The sequence below is a fragment of the Orussus abietinus genome, unplaced genomic scaffold, assembly GCF_000612105.2.
Source record: "Orussus abietinus isolate OABI.00-Male unplaced genomic scaffold, Oabi_2.0 scaffold272, whole genome shotgun sequence".
NCBI lineage: Eukaryota > Metazoa > Arthropoda > Insecta > Hymenoptera > Orussidae > Orussus > Orussus abietinus.
In genome coordinates, this window is record NW_019394585.1 from 30,783 (window position 1) to 57,593 (window position 26,811).

General features: G+C 41.6%; 3 protein-coding genes across 6 annotated transcripts; 2 read left to right on the forward strand and 1 right to left on the reverse strand.

Moving 5' to 3' along the window:
* Positions 1-564: 564 nt before the first annotated feature.
* LOC105696057 (TBC domain-containing protein kinase-like protein) lies at positions 565-3,822 on the reverse strand. Its single transcript, XM_023432781.1, has 12 exons — positions 3,648-3,822; positions 3,361-3,570; positions 3,040-3,289; positions 2,739-2,967; positions 2,388-2,662; positions 2,158-2,304; positions 1,957-2,077; positions 1,734-1,895; positions 1,476-1,653; positions 1,203-1,409; positions 852-1,111; positions 565-766 (listed from the first exon to the last, which is right to left on the reverse strand). Exons 2-12 carry the CDS (start codon positions 3,563-3,565, stop codon positions 617-619), a joined length of 2,184 nt encoding a protein of 727 aa, XP_023288549.1. The 5' UTR covers positions 3,566-3,570; positions 3,648-3,822; the 3' UTR covers positions 565-616.
* A 154-nt stretch (positions 3,823-3,976) lies between these two features.
* On the forward strand, positions 3,977-20,421 carry LOC105696043 (stromal interaction molecule homolog). 4 transcript variants are annotated; one of them, XR_001103676.2, is made up of 11 exons: positions 3,980-4,771; positions 5,673-5,812; positions 5,915-6,147; positions 6,210-6,325; positions 6,403-6,572; positions 6,658-6,801; positions 7,544-7,711; positions 9,059-9,323; positions 9,450-9,524; positions 11,241-12,842; positions 12,897-13,608. XR_001103676.2 is itself a non-coding variant. In XM_012418187.2 (10 exons), the coding sequence occupies exons 1-10, from the start codon at positions 4,573-4,575 to the stop codon at positions 19,438-19,440; spliced, it is 1,941 nt and encodes a 646-aa protein (XP_012273610.1). In that variant the 5' UTR covers positions 3,977-4,572; the 3' UTR covers positions 19,441-20,421. The 4 variants fall into 4 exon arrangements, 3 of the variants coding, with proteins under 3 accessions (XP_012273610.1, XP_012273609.1, XP_012273611.1); XM_012418187.2 differs by lacking the exons at positions 11,241-12,842; positions 12,897-13,608 and adding an exon at positions 18,995-20,421 and having other exon boundaries at positions 3,977-4,771; positions 9,074-9,323; XM_012418186.2 differs by lacking the exons at positions 11,241-12,842; positions 12,897-13,608 and adding an exon at positions 18,995-20,421 and having other exon boundaries at positions 3,978-4,771.
* Positions 20,422-20,758: 337 nt separating this feature from the next.
* On the forward strand, positions 20,759-22,380 carry LOC105696044. Its single transcript, XM_023432779.1, has 2 exons — positions 20,759-21,214; positions 21,353-22,380. The coding sequence occupies exons 1-2, from the start codon at positions 20,793-20,795 to the stop codon at positions 21,456-21,458; spliced, it is 528 nt and encodes a 175-aa protein (XP_023288547.1). The 5' UTR covers positions 20,759-20,792; the 3' UTR covers positions 21,459-22,380.
* Positions 22,381-26,811: the final 4,431 nt, after the last annotated feature.

Here is a 26,811-nt window from a genome sequence, read left to right on the forward strand (position 1 = left end):
GATTTTTGTGTTTTCCACATATATGAAAATCAATAAGATCGGGGGCGGACACTTGGGAATGTTTCCTTGTAAGAATTGTCCTGACACATTTAAAATTTGGATTTTTGGAAAAAATAGTCTAACTTGGCCCAGACCAGAATCAAAATGGCGTCGAGCTCTCATATTTCGATCAATCTACAATTATCGAAGGCTCCGATATGAGAAACGAAAGAGTTAAGGCAATTTTATGACAATTTAGAACACTCTGGTAATCGATAAACTCGCATTTGAACGGGATAAAGGCAAAAAAAGTGTTTTATGCGGTTCTGTGCTAAGACGACGGGAATACGAGGTCTCGGAGGGAAAATTTAATTAACCTGGAAATCACAGATGGCGCAGGGGGTCCCTCTGCAGTCAATTGGGGCCCCAGAAAGCATGAATCCAGAGGATTTCTGGAGTTTTACTTCGATCTCTTTATGATTAATGTACGAAAACGACAGGTGGAGTATACCATTTAGGACAATACCCAATATAATTTGACCCAGCTGTCAATATAAAAATGAGCGTCGTCAACGTAGGTATTTAGAAGATTTTTTTACCGACGTCGATTAAGTTTCTCGACTTGTTTCACTTCACCTTAAATAATTAAAAATACATACTGTATGTTGTTACGTATGTCAACTACAATGACGCTGTCAGGATTGCTATTCAAGACTTGCAAAAAATCTTCGATACTGATTCGAGGCATCTTTTCAGTCCCAGGCTCGTGTTCCAGCCAGTTGATCGCCTGCGTGGTTGTAAAACAGTTATTAAAAGGTAGATCAAATGAAATTTGTAATGTAGTATAATCGGAGAAAATCCTAGCTTCGTACCTTGGATTGATCGAACTGGTGCTTTCGATATGCGATGCTTCCAGGAGTCTTTTGATACATCGTCATGGAGTCCTTGACGCAGAGTTCTATGTCTATTTCGGGAAGATCAGAGAAGAGTAGAATGCATTCGTTGAAACCAGACGTCAATAAAGAGTCTCGTAGTTGCCTCAGAATTGCTAGGCCGACGAAAAGGGGGAACGAGGAATCTCCTAAGAGAAGCTTGTCCCATAAGTGGAGTATCTTGTGAAGCGGAAACACATCTGTCAAGTAGATCCTTAATTTGAGTACAAATTGACATTGTTTACAGTATGTTGTAATTGTAATGTACAAGTATCAATTGAGAGTACTCACGTGAAAACATAGTTAGGAACCATGGTATGGCGAATAGCTCAGGAACGAAGTTTATGGACTTCAGATGATTGGCTAATTGTGGATCGTGGAAGGCAATGATTTGAGAGAATTTCCCTAAATATTCTTGAATAACAGCAGAGTTGTCCTTTAGGAAGAATTTGTGCAGATATTTGGGAATGAATTCCGAAAGGCAAGCGAAGGCACGAGCTGAAAAATTGCGCATTAAGAATGTGCTGCCTTACATATGACTTAATATGGTTTGTAGGTTAGAACCTTCGTTATTAAAGTTGAGATAAAGGAATGGAGCTGTGAGCGAATCAAGACCTTGCCAATATACATAATGTGGATTGTCTCTGACCCAGGCTTTCAGCAGTCTTTGTAATCTTTCGTGTCCAGCACCTGATGACAGTAGTTCGCTGTACTGATGACATCTTGGGATGTCGACTTCGATCTAAGTAAAAATAGATCTACGATGATAATTGTAATAAAACAGAGCAAATGTAATAGTATTATAGGATGTGCGAAGAGAACCTGTCTGTCGGTGTGTGTTGGAGTTTCCTTATCGATCATCTCGTATCGTCTTTGAATGTCACCCTTGACTCCGAGCAACGCAGCCCATACTGCACCTCGCACCGGTGGAGGGATATCCTTATGAGCTTCTCTTATAATTGCCTTTCTTGAAATTGGGTAAACCTAGAAAGAACTAATTATAGAATTATAAGAGAGAAAGGAAACTGACGTTTCATCTAAATACCTGTAATAATCTGTCGTAGAGAACAATCCTGTAAAATTGGTACTCGGTATCTCTCTCTCGGATGATTAGAGGCAGCTTAGAAGCTGCATTATTTATGTCATCTTGTGGGTGTACTTCCATTCTACAGAAAAAGAGCATTAATTACTATTCATTTCGCTGGATATTAAACTATGTTTGTATTAATTATGTAGGTGCACATACTGATTTGTCAATCTAGGGTAATTTGCTATGTATGGTATGTGAGACAATCGTTGCTTCAATGTATCGAGAGAAACTTTTACTACTCTTAGGTCAAGTAAACCAGCCGTGTCTCGACGTCCAAACATCTGGCCCAACAGTATTACTAAACTAAACAATAAAATTTCAAACTAATTGTATTAATTGAATCGATTAAGGAAAATGTAATTCCATTGTTCCACGGTTCTTGTTACTTTGGTATCGACAGAATGGGTGGTCTTGACCTAATGAGCCCTTGTTTCTTTAATTCAATCGTTATGTCTCCCCCGGCTAGCTGCCAAAGATAATAGAGTTCATCCATTTTCCTCACAATGACATGTTTATATAAGTTAGCTTCTTTCTCCTTTGCATCCTTCTTCAAAAAGTTTTCAAATAATGGCAATTGCAGCAATTCGTCCACGGTGCTACGTTTTGATGGATGTATTTGAAGGCAGGCATTTACGAAGTCTTTTATGTCTTGCGATAAAGCCTATTTCAATTAATTGTATTTATGTAATATTACACAGTTGATAAGTATTAGAATGAACATTTGAAAGCGAACTTACTTGATACGTTTCAAAGCAATTATTTTCCCTGGCCAACCGTTCAAAAATGGTTGTTTCCGAATGTAGGAGACTCAGAACCTTTCTCAAACACTGCGACAACTTAATACCTGGCCATATAGGACGCTTCAAAAGGCATTCTGCAATTATTATACCCAATGACCAAGAATCAACCTTAATGCCACTTACTCCGGTACTAAGAAATACTTCTGGTGCAGTATATTTTGGATAACTGGAATCATAAAATCAAGCAAGGTAGACGTTTAGTACAAGAAGGACTTAATTAAAATTCAATAAAAGTTACCTGATAGGGAACGATACGTTTCTCCCACTGTCTGTCATATAATATAAACCATAATTGTAGAGCTGAACATTTCCGTCCTTTTTAATTAGAATATTGTCTGGACTCAGATGTCGATGAACGAGACCCAACTCGTGCATATGCTGTAAGCCAAGGAGACATTGATATGCAATTCTCACGACTTCCTCGGATGGCAAAGCGTCCTTACTCCTCAACGTTACACCACTGTATTCTGCGACTACCACGGTTCTCTCTAAGAACAGGAAACATGTATGATTCAGGACTTACAAGTTGGACTACTAACGTAAGTTTTATCGACATTACCATGCTTGCTTCTGATGATGTCCAGGTAAGTCGAGAGATTAGGATGAGCAATCGTATTTAAAAACTGAGACTTTCCATATATGGTTATCGAGTTTGGAGTTAAAGGGAGTCCATTGCTGCCGCAGAGTTCTATGGGATGGCTCTGCGCAAAGAAAGTCATCCCACCGAGACACCGTTCCTCATTTGCCAGCAACGCAGGGGACATTTTGCCTGAAAATAAAATTTAGCATAAACTGAAAGAAAAGACGACATCAAAATTATATCATTCTGTTAAGTGTGCAACCTACCAATACTTTGAGTTATGGTTTCGATCGACTTAAAATAGTTGAATTTTTTAAACTAGGAATTCACTCACTCTCCCAGCCCGTCTTCTTTTAAGAAATGTTTAAATTGACATTTAACAGATTTCAGATCACCACGAATTGACATGACACTGGGCGAACAGCTGATTACCCCCGATCATCCCTTAAATTTTGCTTACCAGCTGCGCATAAATTAGCACAGATTGGTCGTTCTGCGCAGGCTCCAACGGAAATACCCAATCAGATGCGAGAATGAGTAATTTTGGCGACGCATACATACACACACAACTCTCTGATATACATATTTACACATGTCGCACTAAACATTCTTATCAAGTCGAGCAAACGACCCAATACCCTTGTTATCGATAATCTAACCAAGAAAGGAATTATTTAACGTAAGGAAAAGAAAAGAGTGAAGAACATTCTCGTCGGATTCGAGTAGTTCGGTAAATTTGGTGCACCACAAGGAGGCCGCGAATACCACGAGTTCGCGCGAGTTTGTCATCTATCGCGCTTCTAGCCCGTGCCCAGTGGCCTTGATAGAGAACATCTGATTCCCGAGACCCAGTGTACTTAATTAATATAAATCATCGGGGCATATATGAAATAATCCTCGGAGGCATCTCATTCGACTGGCTTAATGGAGCTGACAATATTAGATCGGCGCACCTTCGCGAACCCGCCGCCCTCGTAATCGCCGTAGATGCGGAAGGGAGGTCACTCTCCCTCGAGCCTACGTCGTCGCGCCTAACCCCGGTGTCCCGACAGTCGGTTAACCTTGAATGCTCGCGATCGCGAGTCGACGTCGAAGGTGACAGGGCGGCCCGCGAGGAGCTCTCTCAGGATCGATTCTCACATCGCGGCGGCCGCGTGAGGTATCAGCGGGGAGGTGGAGAGCTAACCTAAAATGCGAGCACCCGTGAACGCCGACGTGACACTGCTGATCGGCCTGCAGCTCCTCTCCTGGTGTTGCCGCGGGATCCTTGCCAGCGGCGGAGCCCTCGACGTCACCGGCTTCCAGTCTGGCTCCTCCGGTGCCTCCAAAATTCCTGCCTTCTCCTCCAGCCTCACCGATGGCTTGGCTCAAGCGGTCGCGCACGAGGCTGGTAACATCCTTTCGACAATACGAAGCCCCGTTGGCCCACTCCGAGGCTCTGCTTTCCAGCCCTGCATGTCGAGGGCTTGAAACGATTTATTATACAGATTTTAAAATATCGTTCCTTATGCATATGGCTAGCCGTACGACTTGTCCGCTAGTTACGTCCACTGTTATGTTTGAAAGCAAAAAGCGATGTACTTGTTTTTGTCGGATCCCTTCGGTTTGATTGTACGGTTACGTATGAAACTTCTGCGATAGATGAGATTATAGTCGGGATAGATCGTTTAGGTGCAATGGTTCTTGCTAAATATTGTGCGGATGAAGTACGGTGAATATCGTGATTGGCATATAGATACATAAAGACATGTTTCCTTTAGTTAGGATATGTATAATCCGGATACGTTTGGTCGATACTAGCGGAACGGTCGATAAGCAAACTGCAAACCGAAGTGGATGTCGCAAACCAGTTCAGATGAATCGGAATTTAATTAAAAGGTGAATCGATCGATGCAATCGATGCACATGTAGTGACAACAAAGAAAGATAATTAGCAGATATTACCAGAGAAAATCGCATTAAGATTACTATCTTTGAATTGCTATTGGCCCATTAGATGCAGAAAGATTATGTATAAGTGGAGTTCTATTTTTGTTCGATAGGGATATAGTATAGTATTGGTAATGATGAGACGATACTCGAGGCGGTAATTATTCCACAAATAACATGATTCTGGGAGCAAGTAACAAGAGTGTGGATCCTCTCGAGTAATGTCAAATCATAAGATAAGTTTAACTATTCATTTCCAATCATTTCACACTTAAAAATTCACATAAGAGGAATTGGAAATGGTTACTTCTTCACGCTAATTGATATCAACATTAGTTAAAACATCTCTTTACCGGTTCTAGGTACAGAAACTTGTAACGACGACTTAGCTTGCCTCACGATGGCCTCCCAAGATCGTCTCGGACTGGAAGCCATTAAGTCACTCCATAGTCAACTCGATGACGATGCTAATGGAAACATAGATCTCTCGGAGTCTGATGATGTAAGCATAGTATTTAATACCAGAGAATGTAATTTTATTCTCTTTACACGTTTTATTTAGTACATCCCGATGACTTTATTCTGTGTGATACTCTCTTTACAGTTCTTACGAGAAGAATTACAATACGAGGCTGGCTACGAGAGGAGACAGCGAGCGTTCCATCACAATGACGATATGCACATCAGCGTGCGAGAGCTGTGGGAAGCCTGGCTGCGCTCCGAGGTGCACAATTGGACCATTGAGCAAACATCCGAATGGCTGACCAGCAACGTCGATCTGCCCCAATATGTTCCCACATTCATACAACATCGGGTGACGGGTGCTACGCTCCCCAGGTAACCTCTCGACATAGGTTATGTTAGCCCAAGGATCTCTAACGTCATTCTTTGGTGTTCAGGTTGGCAGTGAACAACATGCATTACTTAAGCAACGTGTTAGGAATCAAGGACCCAATCCACAAACAGAAGATTGCCCTGAAGGCTATGGACGTGGTATTGTTCGGCCCTCCGAAAGGTAACCTTAAAGATAGCCGTTCGACATGTATCTTTGTCGCCCTGGAAGAGTGTGATCGTGAACTCTAAAATTGCCAGACACGGGCCACAGTGTCAAGGACCTCGTACTGATCACTCTGCTGTTCGGAGCCCTCATTGGTTGCTGGTACGCCTACCAACAGAAGAAGAATTCTCAAAAACACCTCCACAGGATGATGAAAGACATGGAGAGCCTGCACAAGGCCGAGCTTGCCCTCGAGGATCTGCAGGTACAGTACATATCTCTCTGGTAACGTAATGTCGAGAGGTATCTCGGTATTTCCAATAGATTCAAGTTAATGGTCTATCGTGTAGAAAGAACTCGAGAGGGCCAGGATGGAGCAGGAGAGTGCGGCTACGGAGAAGCAGAACCTGGAGAAACGGCTACAGGACGAGAGCTCAGGACTGCACACCTCCTACTCGGACCTCGAGGTCTCACAGTTGAAAGCAGAGATAGAAGTCAGTCTAAAAATTCTTATCAGTTGATGCATAGTATTTATCTTAAGGTGAAGTGAAACCCCCTTCAAATCAGTCGTTTCGAATACAACACTTTTTTTTAAGGGTATTAGACCAAACTGTCCGAAACTTTGACACATCAGTCCTGATCATCTAAGAATTGTCCTGGCACATTCAAAATTTGGATTTTTTAAAAAAACTTTTTAACTCAGTCCTGACCAGAACCAAAATGGCGTCGAGCTCTCATATTTCGATCGATATACAAATATCGAAGGCTCCCATGAGAATCGAAAGAGTCAGGACAATTTTACGACAATTTAGAACACTCTGGTAATCGATAAACTCGCATTTGAACGGGATAAAGGCAAAAAAAGTGTTGTATGCGCTTCTATGCTAAAACGATGGTAATACGAGGTCTCGGAGTGAAAATTTAATTGACCTGGAAATCACAGATGGCGCAGGGGGTCCCTCTGCAGTCAATTAGGGCCCCAGAAAGCATGAATCCAGAGGATTTCTGGCGTTTTACTTCGATTTCTTTATAATTATTGTACGAAAACGACAGGTGGAGTATGCCATTTGGTACAATACCCAATATAATTCAACCCAGCTGTCAATATAAAAACGAACGTCGGCAACGTAGGCATTTAGAAAAATCTTTATCGACGTCGATCAAGTTCCTCGACGTGTTTCACTTCACCTTAATTTGTGTAAAATAAGTGTCTACAGCGCTCTGTCTATCCCGTAGATGTTGAAGCTGGAGCTACAGCGCGCCGAGGGCGAACTGGAGGATCGCTGTTGGTCTCCTCCGGTTGGATTGCAGCATTGGCTTCAGCTCACCCACGAGATCGAGAACAAGGCGTACACGAAGAAGAAGATCTCAGCGGAGAAGCAACTCCAGCAGGCGCGAGAAGCAGTAGGTTCTCCCTTCCTGATGTCTGAAACGGTGTTGTTAGGTCTGAAGATTTTTCTGCAAAATTTAAGGAAATTTTCAATCCGTTTGAGGATAGACCGAAGAAATAAGGAATTTCGAGATAAATCTGAGGAAATTTTCACTGGGGTTTTGACCCCATTTTGTTTTAAGGTGAAGTGAAACACCCTTCAAATCAGTCGATTCGAATACAACACTTTTTTTTAAGGGTATTAGACCAAACTGTCCGAAACTTTGACACATCACTCCTGATCATCTAAGAATTGTCCTGACACATTCAAAATTTGGATTTTTCAAAAAAATTTTTTAACTCAGTCCAGACCAGAACCAAAATGGCGTCGAGCTCTCATATTTCGATCAATATACAATTATCGAAGGCTCTGATATGAGAATCGAAAGGGTCAGGACAATTTTACGACAATTTAGAACACTCTGGTAATCGATAAACTCGCGTTTGAACAGGATAAGGGCAAAAAAAGAGTTGTATGCGCTTCTATGCTAAAACGATGGGAATACGGGGTCTCGGAGTGAAAATTTAATTGACCTGGAAATCACAGATGGCGCAGGGGGTCCCTCTGCAGTCAATTGGGGCCCCAGAAAGTTTAAATCCAGTAGATTTCTGGAGTTTTACTTCGATTTCTTGATATTCATTGTACGAAAACGACAGGTGGAGTATGCCATTTGGTACAATATTCAATGTAATTCGACCCAGCTGTCAATATAAAAACGAACGTCGGCAACGTAGGCATTTAGAAAAATCTTCTTTATCGACGTTGATCAAGTTCCTCGACGTGTTTCACTTCACCTTAAGACTGTAGAAATAAGGAATTTCGAAGCAAATTTGAGGAAATTTTCACCCATTTGAGGATAGACCGAAGAAAGGAATTCTTATGCAAATCTGAAGAAATTCTCGTTAATGATTTAGATTTTTAGAATCCAAAGTGGGAGAGAATAAGCTATTTAAAGAACGTTAATTATTATTTATTGATGATATAACCATTGGGATGCGAGACCGGAAAAAGAGTAGCCGAATTCAATTTCGGATTACCTTTATTTTGGTCCAGCATTTAACAAAATTGAAATACTTAACAGCGGCGAGACTCTGCTGCGCTACCTAGGGAGAGAAAAAAATACTTTCAGTACGTCTGGAGAAATTATTAGTTCCAATACGAGGACCTGGCAACATTGATTTGAAAATAAGTCCTTGGACCAGTTGTACCCAAGGATTTGATTTGAGTTCCGCTACCCCTGGAGACCGAGCACCCTCCCCGAGAATAACCCCAACCACGTAGCTAGAGAACGCTTTCAAAGAAAGCGGTTACTAATTTACAGTGTGAAAAATTAAAGAAGAAGAGGTCCAGCCTAGTGGGTGCCTTTGTGTCGACTCATGGCAAGTCAATCGATGAGGTCGACAGAAGCATCGTCGAGGCCAGGACGGCGCTTAACGAAGTCACGGCCGAACTCCAGGAGCGAGTCCACCGTTGGAAGCAGATCGAACTCCTCTGTGGGTTCAACATCATCAACAACAATGGATTGAATTATCTGGAGACCATTCTATATAGAGGAGCGCCTAATGGCAGGAACCTCGGGCTCAGAGGTATCGGTTTAAGGCTCGCTTATTAAAAATCGCTCTTCGTGTTGTTAAATGTAGCCCATACATTTCTTTCGCATGTACTACGGTTACGTTTAAGAGGTTACTTGAGTGGTTCTTCTATCGTTCCAGGACGCATGAGTAGCCAAGATGATTTAGACGACGATGTAAGCTCACTTTACACCCCATCCTCTTCCGGTGCCGCAGGTAAGCTGGAAACGGACACCCACGAGCACTCGGATTGATCGATCGTTGCTCGACTTATCGTATGTGTGTGTATATAGACATATATTTACAAGAGTACGTCTTCTATGCCAGATTTTGGGCACCCTCCTTTTACCGCTTCGTTTTTTTACGGGGCTGGCTTCTTTCGCACTTACAATTAGATAGACGATAAAATAGGCACCGCTGTAAAAAGTCACCATTAACGCGCTTCGGTCGCAGTTATCGCGTCTCTGCTCTCCTAACTGCAGGGTTATCTCGAAACCGTTTTTCTGGCCCTTAGAAGGGACTGTTCTTTTTAGTTTTCTTTCCTTTAATCAGTGCCATTTATTTTGCCCACAATTGAAGTAAGTCTATCGCGCTTTATACGATACTTCTATGTCTTACATATGTAATAGTGCTTTCGTAACTTGGAGAATACGTTCAAATGTGCTCTCGAGAGTTTTACGACACGATTACGCGGATAGCAAACTATCTGCGACATCTTTAAGCGTTATCTCGCCATGCGGTAAATTTAGTTAAATTCAAGTGCGATAGAGGTTATGTTAGGTTGTTATCGCCGGTTTCACGCGCAGCGCTTGCCGCGCAGGTGACAGCTGTCAGTCGAAGCCACGTGGTCGGGCAGTCTGCTTCACACGTAGTAAGTGCGGTAATTCGCAATAATTCGCAGTAAATCGCAGTAATTCGCAGTAATTCGTTATAACCAGTTATGGCCTGTGTCCACGATGTTAGAACTCGGTCCGAGATCTCGACACAAGCCCTTTATAACCTTTCGACGATGGTTATACCGGGTAATGTCTCGTTCGAGTAGGGTAGAATCTCGTATTTTTTATCCCCTATGTTTCTCCGTTCTCCCGTATTTTTTTTTTCCATTCTACTTGTTGCCTGGAACTAAAAACTCTGGCTCCGCTTGCCCTTACTCGAGGAGTATTAATACGCCTGGACTAATGTGCTACGATCAAGGGTGATTCGACGTAACCTCTCCTTGATTAGACTCTCTGTATTTATCCAACCGACCGTTCTCGTGTGAGTGTGTGTGTGGGGGGGGGCCTCCCTTATTGTTAGTCGGCAAGCCAGAGGGTGCATCGATAAGCGACTGCTGGAAAGTTCATTCGTTCCACGAAGGAACGGATGTCTAGTTGTAAGGGCTTCCATGCTGCACCATAACTCCATAAGAGCCCTTTGTTACTTCGATAAGTCTACACACGGTTGTACCAGTGTCCTGCGACGATGCTTCGGCATCAAAGTCTGTGAGAAGTCAGCAGTGATTGAGCATCGATCGATCAGTGGTGGGAGAAGGAGCACGTTTTGGGCACTCGGGTAGTCGATTGCCTGTAATCATGTTCCATCGGCTGTGATAACGTTCCCAGGACAAGTGCGATTCAAATCGTTTGCTTTTAATGCTCAGTCGAGTGGCACGCCCTAGCTGCAATTAGAGCGAAATTATTACAACATGTTGATAACGAGAAGCTTTAATAAGGACCGGGTGATTAGAATATTAACGGATATCAAGGCAGCGTCGAATCAAAGGATAGGATTTCCCTTGTTAGCAGCAAGGAAAGAGAGGAAGATGCAGATCTGTGTTATGTAAATTGTAAGATAGAACGGCAGGACCGTTACGAAGGGAAAATTTTTTTATTTAGATTTTATAAACAGCTCGGGCGTTATCAAACACGTGCCTTACATTGTTCATATCGACAGATGGAAATTCCGGCTTGAACGATGCTCCCGAATAGCGGTAATACGCGCCACAGTATTAAATAGAAATTGAGAGAAGGAGAAAAGAAACAGAGGAAGCCGGAGGGTCTGAAAAAGCGTTTCCTTTCGACCGTCTCCTTCCTGGAGGATCGTTGAAATACTCCTTACGAAGAGAGGAAGACCTGAAAGTGAAAGTGAAGTGTAGAACGTAAGGGCAGGAGTTTCGTCCGAATAATCCAAAAGGGGTTAGTTAATTAATCAGCGAGGTGCAAACAATTATTATCTCGGTATACTAGTAAGGAGGGAATTTATATTAGTATATGCGACAGTGTATCTTCACCGTAGAGGTGAACGGTGGTGAGTCCATTTCAGGAAGTTTTGTCTAAGTTTTACAACGAGGCAAAATCAATGAATAGATAAAAGAAATAACTAATATTGGAGGAAGTTGGACTTAAGACTGTTTACCTATACGGGGTGGATATGTAATACACGATAATGTATATAGACACTTAGAGGAAGTTGCGGAGAGACGTTTTGTAGGCAATAAGTCTATATAGGTAGCCAGGTTTTCTGCGACAGGATTCTCAATGATGTGACGCGATATGAGTTAACAATCTCTCGAGGTAATTGAGCGGGCGCAAGTAATTGTACAGTGGCGGACATGAATGTCTTTCCTGCGGATGTGGTGCAGGTGTATGATAAGAAGGCACTCGTACTCGGTTATTCCCATAAGTTCGCGGTAAATTTGTGAAGGTTCGACAGGTTTTATTTTCCCTACGAAACGAACCTTGCCATCGGTTGACAATGTATCTTCCGACACTGTTGATTCGTCACTTCTTGCCAAGTGGTCCAAGTAAAGAGTCTAAATTGGAATAAAATTTAAATTAAGATTAGATAAAAGAAAATTAAAATGTTAATTGCAAGAATGTAATGTTAGATTCTTAGAAAAAAAAAAAAAAAGAAGAAGAAGAAAGAAAATTACTTAGGTCACTTTCATGATCATCCGTACGATTATCTGTGAAGGGAATTCTCTCTAAAAGGAAACACGACGCTGTGAGTTTCTCGCTCAAAAATGTATTTGGCTCGAAACTCTATCGAGTTTCTTGGTTTGTCTGCGGATGGATGAAACGATATTCACCAGTGTACCCTGGGGGACATGACTTCTCTTTGACGGTTTGGCGTTTTGACGGTACCATATCCGTAAAAAAGGATTCATACGAGCAGGGAACACGAATTTGTGGTATTCGAAGAGGGCACTGGTGGATATAATTGCAGAGAATTTATGTGTATACATTCGCTAGTGCACACCTCGAGTAATTAGAGTAGGTTCAAGATGGACGAACGCCTCGAGAGGTCCACGTGAGGGAATCACTTTATAATCGTGATTATGCGATGATAAAAATCCTCGTGAGAAAGAAAGCAATTTATAATCGTGATTACTTGATAACACAAAAAATCCTCGCGAGAGAGAAACCAATTTATAATCGTGATTACTTGATAATTAAAAAAATTCTTGCGAGGTAGGAATCACTTTATAATCGTGATTATGCGATGATAATAAAAATCCTCACGAGGAAGGAAGGAATTTATAATCGTGATTACTCGGTAACATAAAAAATCCACGTGAGAAAGAAAGCAATTTATAATCGTGATTACTAGGTAATTAAAAAAATTCTTGCGAGGTAGGAATCACTTTATAATCGTGATTATGCGATGATAATAAAAATCCTCGCGAGGAAGGAAGCACTTTATAATCGTGATTACTCGATAACATAAAAAATCCACGTGAGAAAGAAAGCAATTTATAATCGTGATTACTAGGTAATTAAAAAAATTCTTGCGAGGTAGGAATCACTTTATAATCGTCATTATGCGATGATAATAAAAATCCTCGCGAGGAAGGAAGCATTTTATAATCGCGATTACTCGATAATAAAAAAAAAAGAAATCCTTGGGAGAAAGCACCTTATAATCACGATTATGCGATAGTATGAATAAATTCTTGCGAGGAAGGAATCATTTTATAATTGTGATTTGCGATGATAATAAAAATCCTCGTGAGCAAGAAAGCAATTTATAATCGTGATTACTCAATAACACAAAAAATCCTCGCGAAAGAGAAACCAATTTATAATCGTGATTACTCGATAATTAAAAAAATTCTTGAGAGGAAGAAATTACTTTATAATCGTGATTACTCGATAATACAAAAAATCCTCGCAAGGGAGAGAGCAATTTATGATCGTGATTACTCAATAACACATAAAATCCTCCCGAGAGAGGATGCAATTTATAATCGTGATTACTCGATAATTAAAAAAAATTCTTGCGAGGAAGGAATGACTTTATAATCGTGATTATGCGATGATAATAAAAATCCTCACGAGGAAGGAAGGAATTTATAATCGTGATTACTCGATAATAAAAAAAATTCACGCGAGGGAGAAAGCAATTTATAATCGTGATTATGCGAAGGAAGGAATTTATAATCGTGATTACTCGATAATAAAAAAAATTCACGTGAGGGAAGGAAGGAATTTATAATCGTGATTACTCGATAATAAAAAAAATTCACGCGAGGGAGAAAGCAATTTATAATCGTGATTATGCGAAGGAAGGAATTTATAATCGTGATTACTCGATAATAAAAAAAATTCACGTGAGGGAGGAATCAATTTATAATCGTGATTATGCGATTTTAATAAAAATCCTCGCGAGGAAGGGAGCATTTTATAATCGCGATTACTCGATAATAAAAAAAAAAAGAAATCCTTGGGAGAAAGCACCTTATAATCACGATTATACGATAGTATGAAGAAATCCTTGCGAGGAATGAAGCACTTTATAATCGTGATCCCGTAATAATAAAAAATCCCTCGTACGGAAGGAGCACTTTGTAATCGAGATTATTCGGTAGTAAATAGAATCCCCGGGAGAAAGAAAGCACTTTATAATCATGATTACGTGATAATAAAAAAAAAATAAATAAAGACCCCTCGCGAGGACCCGTCTCGCCGCAATCAACTCGATCACTGTGACTTACGATAACCCTTACGATATGCTATTCGCCGTCTCTCATTGTGTGTAACCCCAGCTCGTAATTAATTAATAAAGTCACGTGAAAGCTCATATCACACGTGTATACATAGATCATGTATGAACGGACGCATACGTATACACTCGGGTCCACGTGGTGACAATTGCTCACCTTCGCTCACTCTTTCCCGCCGATAGGCTGATTAGCTGATAAGCATTAACGATGTCGAGGGGGGAGAATTGACACTTTTTTTAGACCTCGATTTAGGTGGGACCCAGGGCCGTCCCTTTTCGACCTCGTGGACGATCGCCGCAGGATTATTAGGAAGGACCTCGCGTTAAGTCCAGCTAAGTTGATGTTAAAAAACCTCTGGGTGTTAAGACAGGCGTCGATGGATGTATCGAAGCATCGTGTCTCGGACTTGTACATATCTATGTCACGTTCCTTCGTGCTGCACCTCCAATTACGGGATTAAGAAGATTTCCTATTTTTTTCTACATTTGTCGAGAGATAATTCCTCTTTTTTCTCAAGAGAAAATTCCTCCGTTTTCTTTACTTTCTCGAGAGAAAATTCCTCTTTTGGCTTGATGAAGGGAAATTTAACATTTTTGTTTTTCACTTTGTTAAGAGAAAATTCCTCTTCTCGGTACTTGCCAAGGGAGAATTCCTCTTCTTTTCTTGATTTGTCAAGAGATAATTCCTCTTTTTTGTCAAGAGAAAATTCCTCTGTTTTCTTTACTTTCTCGAGAGAAAATTCCTCTTTTGGCTTGATGAAGGGGAATTTCACGTTTTTCTTTTTTCTTCTGACTTTCTCAGGAGAAAATTCCTCGTCTCGGTATTTGGCAAGGTAGAATTCTTATTTTTTTCTTGATTTGTCAAGAGATAATTCCTCTTTTTTGTCAAGAGAAAATTTCTCTGTTTTTCTTTACTTCCTCGAGAGAACATCCCTCTTTTGGCTTGATGAAGGGGAATTTCATGTTTTTTTTTTTCTTTTGACTTTCTCAAGAGAAAATTTCTTGTCTCAGTACTTGGCAAGGGAGAATTCTTCTTTTTTTTCTCTTGATTTGTCAAGAGATAATTCCTCTTTTTTGTCGAGAGAAAATTTCTCTGTTTTTCTTTACTTTCTCGAGAGAAAATTCCTCGTCTCGGTACTTGGCAAGGGAGAATTCCTCTTCTTCTCTTGAACTTATCGAAAGAAAATTCAAGGAGAACGAATGCGCGCCTCGGAAACCCGCGATATGATGATAAGAGCGGAAGTTCTGACCATGCTATCAAGACCCACTGGACGACCCCAAGGAAATTTGCTAATCACGGACAATTGATAACACGTTCCTGTAATCATGCGTTCGTTGACCCGACTTGTAATTCCCCTAGCTCGAGTGTAAGCGATTTTTTTTTTTAAAGAGCCCTGCACGAGGAATGCCGAATCCCCTGTGCTTCGTTTTCTCCCCTTTATTTAATAGTTTGTGAAAATTTTCTTTAAACACCCGACACCCTGTATAACAATTTGGGGGTACTTTTGTCTTGTCAATTTCGAGTTTACAAAAAGGTCTTTACGGGAGTCTGTAAGAGCACAGTGGAGCTGGATCTACGATGTCTTTTACAATACTTTCTATCTTTATACTATTAAGGTGAAGTGAAACACGTCGAGGAACTTCATCGACGTCGATAAAGAAGATTTGTCTAAATGCCTACGTTGCCGACGTTCGTTTTTATATTGACAGCTAGGTCGAATTATATTGGGTATTGTACCAAATGGCATACTCCACCTGTCATTTTCGTACAATAATTATAAAGAAATCGAAGTAAAACTCCAGAAATCCTCTGGATTCGTGCTTTCTTGGACCCTAATTGATTGCAGAGGGACTCCCTGCGCCATCTGTGATTTCCAGGCCAATTAAATTTTCACTACGAAACCTCGTATTACCATCGTTAAAGCATAGAAGCGCATACAACACTTTTTTTGCCTTTATCCCGGTGAAATGCGAGTTTATCGATTACCAGAGTGTTCTAAATTGTCGTAAAATTGTCCTGACCCTTTCGTTTCTCATATCAGAGCCTTCGATAATTGTATATTAATCGAAATATGAGAGCTCGACTCCATTTTGGTTCTAGTATGGGCTGAGTTAAAAAATTTTTCTTAAAAAATCCAAATTTTGAATGTGTCAGGACAATTCTTAGATGATCAGGAGAGATGTGTCAAAATTTCGGATAGGTTGGTCTAATACCCTTAAAAAATGTGTTGTATTCGATCGACTAATTTGAAGAGGGTTTCACTTCACCTTAAAGTGAAGTGAAACATGTCGAGGAACTTGATCAACGTCGATAAAGAAGATTTTTCTAAATGCCTACGTTGCCGTCGTTCGTTTTTATATTGACAGTTATATCGAATTATATTGGGTATTGTACCAAATAGCATACTCCACCTGTCGTTTTCTTACAATAATTATAAAGAAATCGAAGTAAAACTCCAGAAATCCTCTGGATTCATGCTTTTTTGGACCCTAATTGACTGCAGAGGGACTCCCTGCGCCATCTGTGATTTCCAGGCCAATTAAATTTTCCCTTCGAAACCTCGCATTCCTATCGTTCTAGTACAGAAGCGCATAAAACACTTTTTTGGCCTTTATCCCGTTCAAATGAGTTTATCGACTACCAGAGTGTTCTAAATTGTCGTAAAATTGTCCTGACTCTTTCGATTCTCATATCAGAGCGCTCGATAATTGTATATTGATCGAAATATGAAAGCTCGACGCCATTTTGGTCCTAGTCTGGGCTGAGTTGAAAAGTTTTTTTAAAAATCCAAATTTTGAATGTGCCAGGACAATTCTTAGACGACCACGAGTCATGTGACAAAGTTTCGGACAGTTTGGTCCAATACCCATAAATAAAAGTGTTGTATTCGAATCGACTGATTTGAAGGGGGTTTCACTTCACCTTAAACGAACCACTAATATAAACTGTTTTAGAAGATACATTTAAGGTGCGAGTAGCGTTTCGGCTAATGCTAGATCTATTCGTAGATTCATCTAATTCCTTGTAGGGACGTATTGGATAATCGGAGAACGTTCTTGCCCGTAGTCTCCTCGCTGTATCTTGTGTTCCTCGGTCCGTCTCGCAAATCTGCGAATGTTAACCCTTTATAGCGTGATATATTATTCTTTAAAAAATTTATTGTAAAGTTCGGTTACTTAAAACAATTACTCATTCCGGGCACTGATCCGTATGGCGACCAATGTATAAAGGGTTAACACGGGGACGTAACGTTACGTTCTCCGGCTGCACTCTCGCCTATAGTCCTGCTCACTATATTCCCCTATTCCTGACCGCACCTGGAAACCAATGTGAATTAATGTTACCGTTTAATGTCATATTTTTTATTAACATGGTTGGATTCTTTACCGATATTACCTAGAGTCCTTCTCAGTGTACTGTATATTCATATCACCTAGAGTTCTCTTTGATATGTGCTGTTCAGTGATGTTACCCAGTCTTCATCGGTATATAATGTATACTTGTATTACCAAAATCCTTCTCAGTATATATTGATTCACGTTACCTAGAATCTCCCTCACTATGTATCGTATATTGGTGTCATCTAGAGTTCTTAGTATGTATCACATATTGATGTTACCTAGAGTTCTCTTCACTATATGCTGTACCTTGGTATTATCTAGAGTTCTCTTTAGTATATGTTGCATCCTCATGGCACCTAGAGTCCTGCGCAGTATATATTGTATCCCAGTGTCACCTAGAGTCCTCCTCGGTATATACCGTATACCGATGTCATCAAGAGTTCTCATTGGTACATGTTGTATGCTCAAGTCACCTAGAGTCCACTTCAGTATATATTGTATCCTTGTGTTACCTAGAGTCTTCCTCGGTATATACCGTATACCGATGACACCTAGAGTTCTCTTTAGTATATGTCGTATCCTCATGTCACCTAGAGTTCTACGCAGTATATATTGTATTCTTGTGTCACCTAGTCCTCCGCAGTATATATTGTATCCGTGTATCACCTAGAGCCCTCCTCGGTATATACCGTACACCGATGTCACCATGAGTTCTCATTGGTACATGTATGCTCAAGTCACCTAGAGTCCTCTTCAGTATATATTGTATCCTTGTGTTACCTAGAGTCCTCCTCGGTATATACCGTATACCGATGACACCTAGAGTTCTCTTTAGTATATATCGTATCCTCATGTTACCTAGAGTTCTCCGCAGTATATATTGTATCCTCGTGTCACCTAGAGTCCTCTGCAGTATATATTGTATCCTTGTGTCACCTAGAGTCCTCCTCGGTATATACTGTACACCGATGTCACCAAGAGTTCTCATTGGTACAAGTTGTCTGCTCAAGTCACCTAGAGTCCTCTTCAGTATATATTGTATCCTTGAGTTACCTAGAGTCCTCCTCGGTATATACCGTATACCGATGACACCTAGAGTTCTCTTTAGTATATGTCGTATTCTCATGTCACCTAGAGTCCTCCGCAGTATATATTGTATCCTTGTGTCACCTAGCGTCCTCCTCGGTATATACCGTACACCGATGTCACCTAGAGTTCTCTCTAGTATATGTTGTATCTTCATGTTACCTAGAGTCCTCCTCGGTATACCATCCCCACGCGTAACCTAGAGTCTTCCTTGGCATATAATCCTATCCCGCGAGAGCAGTGCAAAGTAACACGGCGAGGCCCCGTTATGTCCCTAGGTGTGTTGGAGGGCCTGGCGTGGAAGGAGACCTCGGTGCCGCCCGACTCGTCGAGCAGCGAGACGGGGAAGGAGACGCCCCCGGAGGTGGTGCAGTTCACAGTGGGCGAGGGTGCGGAGGAGGCGCCGAAGCCGCCGGCCCGGGAGAAGGGCAGCATGGTCCGGTCCTATAGTCAGGACACCAACATGATCCTCCACGAGGACCGGCCGTTCCCCTCGTCTTTTCTCTCGAAGACCTCCCTCTCGGAGAACTCCCTGGACGCGGACAAGATGGCCGCGCGCCACGGCTTCGTCAAGAAGCCTCTCAGGGACCTGCCCACCGTCATGTCCGTCGACGACGAGACCCTCTCGACGGACTCTAACTCGACGGCGGACAACGACGAGCTCAAGAGGCGCCGCCGGAAGCTCCACTTCCCCTTCCGAAGGAACAAGCCCAAGCTCACGTGATGCCGGCCGCCATCTTGGATTACTTAATAGCGACGTACTTGCGAGATGCGCTCAAACGCGACGCGGAGAGGAAGACGGGGTACTTAAATATGCCTTGCCCCTTGGAGCCCTCGTACATCCGCGGAGTCGAGGTTAGGTCACGTGGGCCGTGGCTCGGTTCCTTATTTTTTTTTCTCTCTTTCTCTCTCTCTCGTTTCCGATGCCACGGCCGTCGAGGTGTTTCTCTCCGTCCGGGCGCTGTAAATTGTAATTCTAACGAGAGTCCCTTCGAGGGCTTCCCCTCGCTCGACGAGCCACGTGGGGCGTCACGTGGTCCAACGTGACAGCGGTCACGTGGTCCAACGTAACAGCGGTCACGTGGTCCAACGTGAGAGCGGTCACATGGTCTAACGTGAGAGCGGTCACGTGGTCCAACGTGACAGCGGTCACGTGGTCCAACGTGACAGCGGTCACGTGGTCCAACGTGAGTGCGGTCACGTGGTCCAACGTGAGAGCGGTCACGTGATTCAACGTGACAGCGGTCACGTGGTCCAACGTGGCAGCGGTCACGTGATCCGCCGCCGACCACGTGGTGACTTGACGTTTCGGAGCGGCCGGCATTGCGCCCTCGTCCCGGGCTCCTCGAGTTCTCAGACTCTTAGATTTTATTCTCACGACCTTGGGTATTCTTCGGGATGCCTGCTCCATACCGAAACGTTGAGTTACCCCTTTTGCGACCTTCCAGTGAGGGCTCCCCGAAGATAGACCGACACTCCTTACCTTAGTAACGTGTGATAGTTTGTTAGTACGACGCTCGCGACGTCTCGCAAGTAAGCTGTAAATATACGCGCAGGGATGAGGAAAATCGGTCTTGGGCTTGATGTCGAATGAAAGATGCAAATTGATCTTTCCCTTTTTGCAAAAAGTGTTAAGGGGATGTGAAAGTGGCATCGATCGTTCATAAAAGTTTTCTCCGTGCTTGCAACGTGAATATGGGGGCTCTAACGACATCCCGACATCCATGAAATTTCATTTTTAATAAAAAATTTAACAAAATACCTATAAACAAATGTTCGAACAATTGAAATTTCACCGGTGTCAGGACCTTCCTTAAAGCCTCCTTATTCACGTTGGAAACTTTGAAACGATTCGATACACCCAGTTAAGAGAAAAGTTTCATAAACGAGACCTCTTAGTAGCCACTTTCACATCACCTTAAATTGGTCATTGCACTTTTTGCAAGAAACGCGGAATCGGTCTTGCACGTTGTTGCAAAAGTGCAAAATCGATCTTGCACTTTTTGCAAGACCAAGACCAAAATCGATCTTCCTCATCGCTATATACGCCGCGTGAACCTCTGTACCCCAGCGGACATGGATGCTTTCCATTCAAGAAATAACGGCATCATGGACCACGGGGAAGGCAATCATGTTCACAATTGTACCCTCAGGATGATCTCGAACCTCGAGAGCGTTCTACGTGCACCTGGGTGCGAACCTCGACGGATTCGACTCGAAGGAGAGGACGTGGACGCTTTTCGTTCAAGAAATGACGGCACCATGTTCTACGGGGAAGGCAAACATGTTCACTATTGTACCCTCAGGATGATCTTGAACCTCGAGAGCGTCCTACGTGCACCTGGGTGCGAACCTCGACGGATTCAACTCGAAGGAGAGGACATGGACGCTTTCCATTCAAAAAATGACGGCACCATGGACCACGGAGAAGGCAATCATGTTCACCGTTGTACCCTCAGGATGATCTTGAACCTCGAGAGCGTCCTACGTGCACCTGGGTGCGAACCTCGACGGAGAGGACATGGACGCTTTTCGTTCAAGAAATGACGGTACCATGGTCCACGGGAAGGCAAACATGTTCATCATTGTACCCTCAGGGTAATTTTGAACCTCGAGAGCGTCCTACGTGCACCTGGGTGCGAACCTCGACGGATTCGACTCGAAGGAGACAGTTCGTTTCTCTTCCTTTTCCCGACCAAGGGGTCGACAAGTCGCAGGTCGGACCTGAAATTAGTTTGTTAGGACAATTCACGAGTACCCGACGACGAGATGAGCGACGACGCCCATCGTCGTTGTCTTTGCACGAGCAGACGTCCGCGATGGCGATAACCCCTGACACCGTCGTCAGGTGTTGGGTACACGCGTAGCGATAAATCGTAGCGATTTGTAATCTCTTCAGAGTTAAATGTATTGCGTCCAATTCCTGTATATCGTTCACATGTTATCTGAACAGATAACGTAAGTTGGGTCTGTACATATCGATTTACACCGATTTACTGTAACGATTCATCGTAACGATTCATCGTAACGATTCATCGTTGCGGGAGAAGTCACCTTTAAAATGACTACATGTTGTGATAAATCGTATCGTTTTGTAATCCGTACCGTTAATCGAGTTTGTCTAAATTTGTATAGGTAGATCTATGTAGATTTATCGCAACAATTTATCGTCACGTGTGTTAACTTCGTCTGGTTCCGTTTTTCCTTCTCTCCCTGCGTTTTCAGTCCAAGGACCATGTAAAAAAAATATGAATCTCGAACGCGCCCCGTTGTTAAGTTAACGTAGGACTCGAATCTCTCTAGACTCACGATTGCTTCGTTCTGGACTCTCTTTCGATGTTTTTTTTTCTCTCTCTTTAGCGGGTCCACGCGCGTAATATGTCAATTAAAGGAACCAGGGTTCACGAGGGGAAGGGACTCTTGGCACCTGGCACCGATCGACGTTCTCGGCTCTCCTTCGTCTCCACGTCTTCCAATGAGAGGAGAAAGAGAGGAAAAAGACGAGACCTCTCCTTTTTCTTTTTCTTTTTTTTTTCTTTTTTTCCGGAGTCCCATCTTCGATCTTATGGTGATATTAATCTAGCGTCCGATGAATCAATCGTTCATGAAACTCTTTCTCGAATTGTGCGTATGTCGTATCGTTTGAAATAAAGTCTCTAACGAAGGTCCTGACATTTGTGAAATCTCACGTTTTTATGAATTCGTTAAGGTGAAGTGAAACCCCCTTCAAATCAGTCGATTCGAATATAACACTTTTTTTTAAGGGCATTAGACTGTCCCAAACTTTGACACATCACTCCTGATCATCTAAGAATTGTCCTGACACGTTCAAAATTTGGATTTTTTAACAAAAGTTTTTAACTCAGCCCAGAACCAAAATGGCGTCGAGCTCTCATATTTCGATCGATATACAATTATCGAAGGCTCTGATATGAGAATCGAAAGGGTCAGGACAATTTTACGACAATTTAGAACACTCTGGTAATCGATAAACTCGCATTTGAACGGGATAAGGGCAAAAAAAGTGTTGTATGCGCTTCTATGCCAAAACGATGGGAATACGAGGTCTCGGAGTGAAAATTTAATTGACCTGGAAATCACAGATGGCGCAGGGGGTCCCTCTGCAGTCAATTAGGGCCCCAGAAAGCATGAATCCAGAGGATTTCTGGAGTTTTACTTCGATTTCTTTATAATTATTGTACGAAAACGACAGGTGGAGTATGCCATTTGGTACAATACCCAATATAATTCGACCCAGCTGTCGATATAAAAACGAACGTCGGCAACATAGGCATTTAGAAAAATCTTCATTATCGACGTTGATCAAGTTCCTCGACGCGTTTCACTTCACCTTAACACATTCGCGACCGGCAAATTTTTTCCGTTTCAAATACCGAGTACCGACGAAAATAATGAAATTCTGAAACTGGTTGCCGCACACTTGTATCGTGTTTAGTTATGGACGTGATTCACGTCAGCGGCAATCAGGAATAAAATTTAAAATGACGTGAATCCACGTCAGCGGCAAAACAGGAATAGAATTCAAAATGACGTGAATTCACGTCAGCGGCAAAACAGGAATAGAATTTAAAATGACGTGAATTCACGTCAGCGGTTGCGAACGTGTTAATAATATTTTAAACACGTCGTTGTTAAAATTGACATTTCATGAGAGTCGTGACCTTCTTTGGGAATTTTGTAATCGCGTGGTAAAATTTCAAAGGATTTGGTGGATCCAGTTCGGAGAAAAGCTGCACACACTGTTGACTTACCGCATGCCCTTTCATATCACCTTAAGGTAATGTGACCTTAAGGTGATGCGGAAGTGGCGTCAAAAGTATTTATGAAACTTTTTTCCTAACTGGATGTACAGAATCGTTTCAAACTTGACAATGGGAATATAGAGGATGTAAGGATGGTCCCGAAACCCATGAAATTCCAATTTTTTACAAATTTGTTCATAGGTATTTTTTAAAATTTGTTATAAAACGTGAAATTTCATGAGTGTCAAGACCTTCCTTGTAGCCTTTACATTTATTTTGTAAAGTTTGATACGATTCGGTACACCCAATTCCGAGAAAAGTATCATAAACGAGACCTCTATGACATGACTTTCACATCCCCTTAAGGTGATGTGATAGCGGCATCCGAAAGCTCAATCGTTCATAAAACTTTTCTACAAACTGGATGTCTCAAATATTTTATTTTTATTATTTCATACTTTAAAACGTGAATATGGAGACTCTAAGGTAGGTCCTGAAACTCGCGAAACTTCATTCATTCTAAACTATTTTTAAAATACCCATAAGCAAATTTGAAAAGAATTGATATTTCATGAGTTTCAGGACTTTCCTTATAGTCTCCCTATTCACTGTGCAAAGTTTCAAACTATTCGGTAAACCGAGTTGGGAGAAAAGTTTTATAAACAAAACCTCTTCGACGCCACTTTCACATCACCTTAAGCTCCAGCAGGGAATTATTACCGGAGGCCGAGGGGTGTACTTGGCGCGAGACTCTGCAGGGTCTCCACCCCGAGAGAACGGCCCAACTTTTGTCCTCTCAGGCTCCTCAGGGACTCCGAACGTCTCCTGTTTCCCCGAGAGATCTCGAGATGGCGGTTCGAGCGAAATCTGTAAAAAGTCGAATGAATAAACGAATTAACAAGGTCCCTCTCTGCGTACGTGAATTTTACGATATGCGCTCGTGCAACGACAGGGTTGGGTAATTCCCAAATTTTCGAGGCTTTTCACGTATATTACGTAAGAAAGTAGTTTACCGGAGAAAATCGTAGAAAACCACTGAATTACGTTTCCAATATGGAGAATGCCGCAGCTGGAGGATATACAACTTCTGCTAGGTTATAAACGTCTTTTAGCACATACGTAAACACGGAAATATTTTAAGGGCGCTCACCACTCCAGCGATTTTGCAGGGCCTCACGGGGACAACGATTCCGAACGTATTTCTAAACCGATCGAGCTTAACGAGTTCTTACATCGAAGTGGACATCACAGATGGCGCAGAGGGTTTCTCTGCATTCAATTAGGGCCCCAGAAAGCACGAATCCAGAGGATTTCTGGAGTTTTACTTCGATTTCTTTATAATTATTGTACGAAAACGACAGGTGGAGTATGCNAATCGTTGTCCCCGTGAGGCCCTGCAAAATCGCTACAGTGGTGAGCGCCCTTAAGGAAAAATGAACACTAGATTGCCGGATGTTGGGTATATACCTATTTCGCCTGAAATGAGTCACTTTGACTCAAACATCAAAATTGAGTTTTTAAAAGAAAATAAAATCTTATTTTAATGAAACTTTATTCAAAACAATTGTTACATATATATTCTGGAAGCACTCTTTACAGTACGAAGTATAATATTTCTTTTGGAGTAGGAAGTTGGCCCTGAGACGTCTTTGAATTTGGTATGACCGGGAAATCTACCAGTATTTTTACCATCTTTCAATGTTTCCCATAATGTCCCATCAGCAGCCCTTTGCGTTGAAATTTTTTAATTATCGGATCTATCTGCAGGGTCTAATTCACTTTCGGTTTTAAAATCAGGAATATATCGTACTCTTTTTCTGCCAACAGTTATGTAACGATCACTATCACTAGCACTTGTTTCACTTTCGGATAGAAAACAAGCTCTTCTTTTTCTAGGAGCTGTACGATGAAGATCTTCATCTTCCCTGCTCGAAAATTTAATCCTATTAGCTTGATTCTCTATTTCATATAGTTCGGTATCGGATGCATCGGATTCGATATCTGACTGGTTTCCTCTTATTTGGGTCATTTTTTTTTCGCAATTTAAGATCTCTTACATTTTTTCTCACAATAGTAACCCTTATCTAGAACTAAAATATTTATTTACATTTACGTAAATACATCTTATACATAAATTCTGAAATTACCTTGGAACGCAAAAATTCATCAAAAATAATTTACAAAATTTATTTTCTTTTATGTTACCAAAAATGCATTATTCTCTCCGATGCCATAAATCGAAATGGAATAACACAATGAATTTTTTATCAGAGCTTTCGTAAAAGCCTTCAAAAAAAAAGACGCAACAAATAATTTCACAATATTAAATGTGCACGTTTGCAATAAATATCTAGCTAGTAAATTGACAAGTTTGAACGTGAAAACTATCGAATCGGATTGTTTACAACAAATTTCTATGGACAAGAAATAAGTTACTTGTATCTAAAACGACCAACTTTAAAAATATTTAATGAGTCAATTTGACTCACATCCGTCAAAATAGGTATAGCACATATGGATTTTTGGAACTAAGGAAAGGGGAGAGGAAGGAATCAGCATTTGTATACATTTCATAATTTTATTAAAAACCAAGATATGTTTTAAAGATAAATTATTTAAGTTTTTCTATATATATAGTAATAAAATTGTAAATGAGAAATCGGCTCGTTCCGGCAATCTAGTGTTAATTCATTCGGCACGTATATTCAAAATTGTTTAGACTTCAAGGTTTTCAATATGGCGGATTCCACAGATGCATGGTATATGTATTCGAGAGGTTAACGTCTTTCGGCGCATATATAAACACGTAAAAATTGTTAAGAAATAATTAATTAGGTGTTTGCGTTCAAATTCTTTCGACTTAACCCTGTTTAATATCAAATTTCTAATTGGATTTGTTAATTTCTAGTTAGAAAGAGAGGGGCGTAATGTACACTGGGAGACATCAATGCCCTCCCATCCTGCACAGGCGATGCCGTATCTGCAGGGGAGGCATTTATGTCCGCCATTGTACACTGGGAGACATCAATGCCCTCCCATCCTGCACAGGCGATGCCGTATCCTGCAGGGGAGGCATTCATTTCCGTCAGTGTACTTTGCGTTCGCGTAGAAAACTAGGGACGTATTATACGTTCATATACGCGTAGATAACGACGTATATTACATGACGTATTATACTTACCCAACCCTATGCAACGATAAAATGTAATTTTATTAAGGTGAAGTGAAACCCCCCTCAAATCAGTCGATTCGAATACATTTTTTTTTAAGGGTATTGGACCAAACTTTGTCCGAAACTTTGTCACATCACTCCTGATCATCTAAGAATTGTC